Source organism: Gavialis gangeticus, unplaced genomic scaffold (genome assembly GCF_001723915.1).
Source record: "Gavialis gangeticus isolate Ggan-Ray unplaced genomic scaffold, GavGan_comp1, whole genome shotgun sequence".
Classification (NCBI taxonomy): Eukaryota; Metazoa; Chordata; order Crocodylia; family Gavialidae; genus Gavialis; species Gavialis gangeticus.
In genome coordinates this window covers 5,731,123-5,733,095 of record NW_017728983.1, presented here as the reverse complement: position 1 = coordinate 5,733,095, position 1,973 = coordinate 5,731,123, and the positions used below count along the sequence as shown (strand labels likewise).

The 1,973-nt window shown below is 51.0% G+C and overlaps 1 protein-coding gene across 1 annotated transcript in view; it reads right to left on the bottom strand.

Moving 5' to 3' along the window:
• PASK (PAS domain containing serine/threonine kinase) overlaps window positions 1-911 on the bottom strand; it is a 43,549-nt gene extending 42,638 nt beyond the window's left edge. The window contains exon 1 of the mRNA XM_019513558.1: window positions 708-911. Coding sequence (XP_019369103.1) covers window positions 708-879 — 172 coding nt within the window. The 5' untranslated portion in view covers window positions 880-911. The remainder of the gene's footprint in view (window positions 1-707) is intronic.
• Between the last annotated feature and the right edge of the window lie 1,062 nt (window positions 912-1,973).

Genomic DNA, 1,973 nt, shown 5'->3' with positions numbered 1-1,973 from the left:
AGAGCTTCAAATCGATTTGGACCTTTTAATTGGTCCCAATTTGATTTGGATTCAGAGATTCAGCCACCAAATCAGACCGAATCTCCTCTGAACCGAATCAGCACCCAAAGCTCTGCACAGCCCTAATGGGCAGCCCAGCTCCATCTGCCCCATGATGCATGGGGTAAGGGGGCAACCTGGCCCTGATCCAGCCACATGGGGGAGAGGGATAGAGGAACCAGCCAGGGCTCAATCTAACTGTGGAGTGCAAGGCCAGCCTGGGCCCCATCCAGCCACATCGCAAGAGCCTGAGCCAGGCCTGATTGACTGTGTGGGGCTCAGTATTTTGGCAGTAGGAGTGCAGTGGCAGTATTAATTGACACTGCTCCCTGCAACTGAATTTTCTGACCTGTGGGGAGCCATAGCTCCAAGAGGTGGATTTGGCTTGCAGGCCAGGGGTTGAGGACCCCTGATCTATATAGTTACACTGTCTGCGACTAGTATATTGTAACAGATGTACCCAGCCCACAAATACATTCCAAATTCAGTTCCCTCCCCTCTCGATTCCCCTAGTACCAACATAATCTTCTCCCCTTTCCTTCCTCCCCCTGCCAGTTACTACTTTAATTCTGTCATTTCTGATTATATAAGGCAAACCTTACATTTAATAGCATGCACATCTCTTCAGTTAACAAATTCACATTGACAGAATACTGTGAGATAATCACCAGACAAAGATGCTTTACTCCGGCAGAGTTGAGAAAGCTGGCTTTTCCTGCTCTTGTTGGTCCAAGGATAGGATTTGCTCAGCTCATCAGAGTCATTTAGTCCTGGGAGGGATAACCCCGGTGAGGAGCATGCAAGCCCCTGTTCATCAGAGCTGTGTTCCATGACTGCCATATTCAAACTGTCACGTCGCCCTAGGGATTCACCATCTCTGAAGGAAATACAGAAGAGTTCAGTCACATTTACAAGCTGTAATCCAAAGCATAAGGGCACCTTGTCAGTGTGCCTCAGACCTAGCCACAATGAGGAGTGAGACAAGGCCTTGAGTAACGTTTTCTGAAGCTTCTTATCATTTATGTTCAGTTCTCAAAAGGCCCCAGGGTGTCTAAATAACCTCACTTAGGACCATTTTACCCTCAAACACCACAAAGCAAATAAAACACCACCACCACCATGGCATCCCATAGGAAGACTAGACCCAATGGTCACAAACTCTTGGAAGACTATTTTAGGCTGGACGTAAGGAAAAACTTCTTTACTGTCTGAGTCTCCAGGACCTGGAATAGGGTCCCCGAAGAGGTGGTGCAGGCACCTGGTGGATTCCTTTAAGAAACACTTGGATGCCTATCCTGCTGGCGATCACTTGACCGCAGCTGACTGCCTGCCTGCCCTTTGGGCAGGGGGCGAGACCCAATGAACTTGTGAGGTCCTTCCAGCCCTAATGTCTACGAATCTACGAAGGCCAAGTTTTTCCATGGCTGTATGAGCCTTTGATCTCTGTTCTTAACCCCCATCTGGCTTTTCCAAGTTACTTCTGAAGAAGGAACCCACGCCTCAGCCAGCCCTGTTTCTCATTACTAGGGTCATTTGCAAACACAGAAAAAGGCTGTATTAATGACAGGCTCTTCCTTAAGCCTAACCTTTACTACATGTTTCTGATGAGCTACATGGGAATTCCCAGGAACACAAAGTAAAAGTGTCCTACAACAGAGGGGGACACAAGGTACCCCCACACCTAGGTACCACTCCACCCCCTTCCCCTGCCTCGAGAGCTGCTCTTCTTGCCCTGCGCTCCCTGCCTGCCCAGCTGCTCCCAGCTGGATGGGCAGCTCTGCCCTGCCCTCTCCTCCCTGTCCGATCCGCTGCTCTGCCGTCCGCTCCCTGCTCTGCCCGCCCCCCCGCAGGGACCTGAGAGCCTCCTTGCGCCAGTTACGGCCTCACCAAGCCGGCGCTGCCGCTCCCCCAAGCCACAAGAGGCCGGGAGCGAC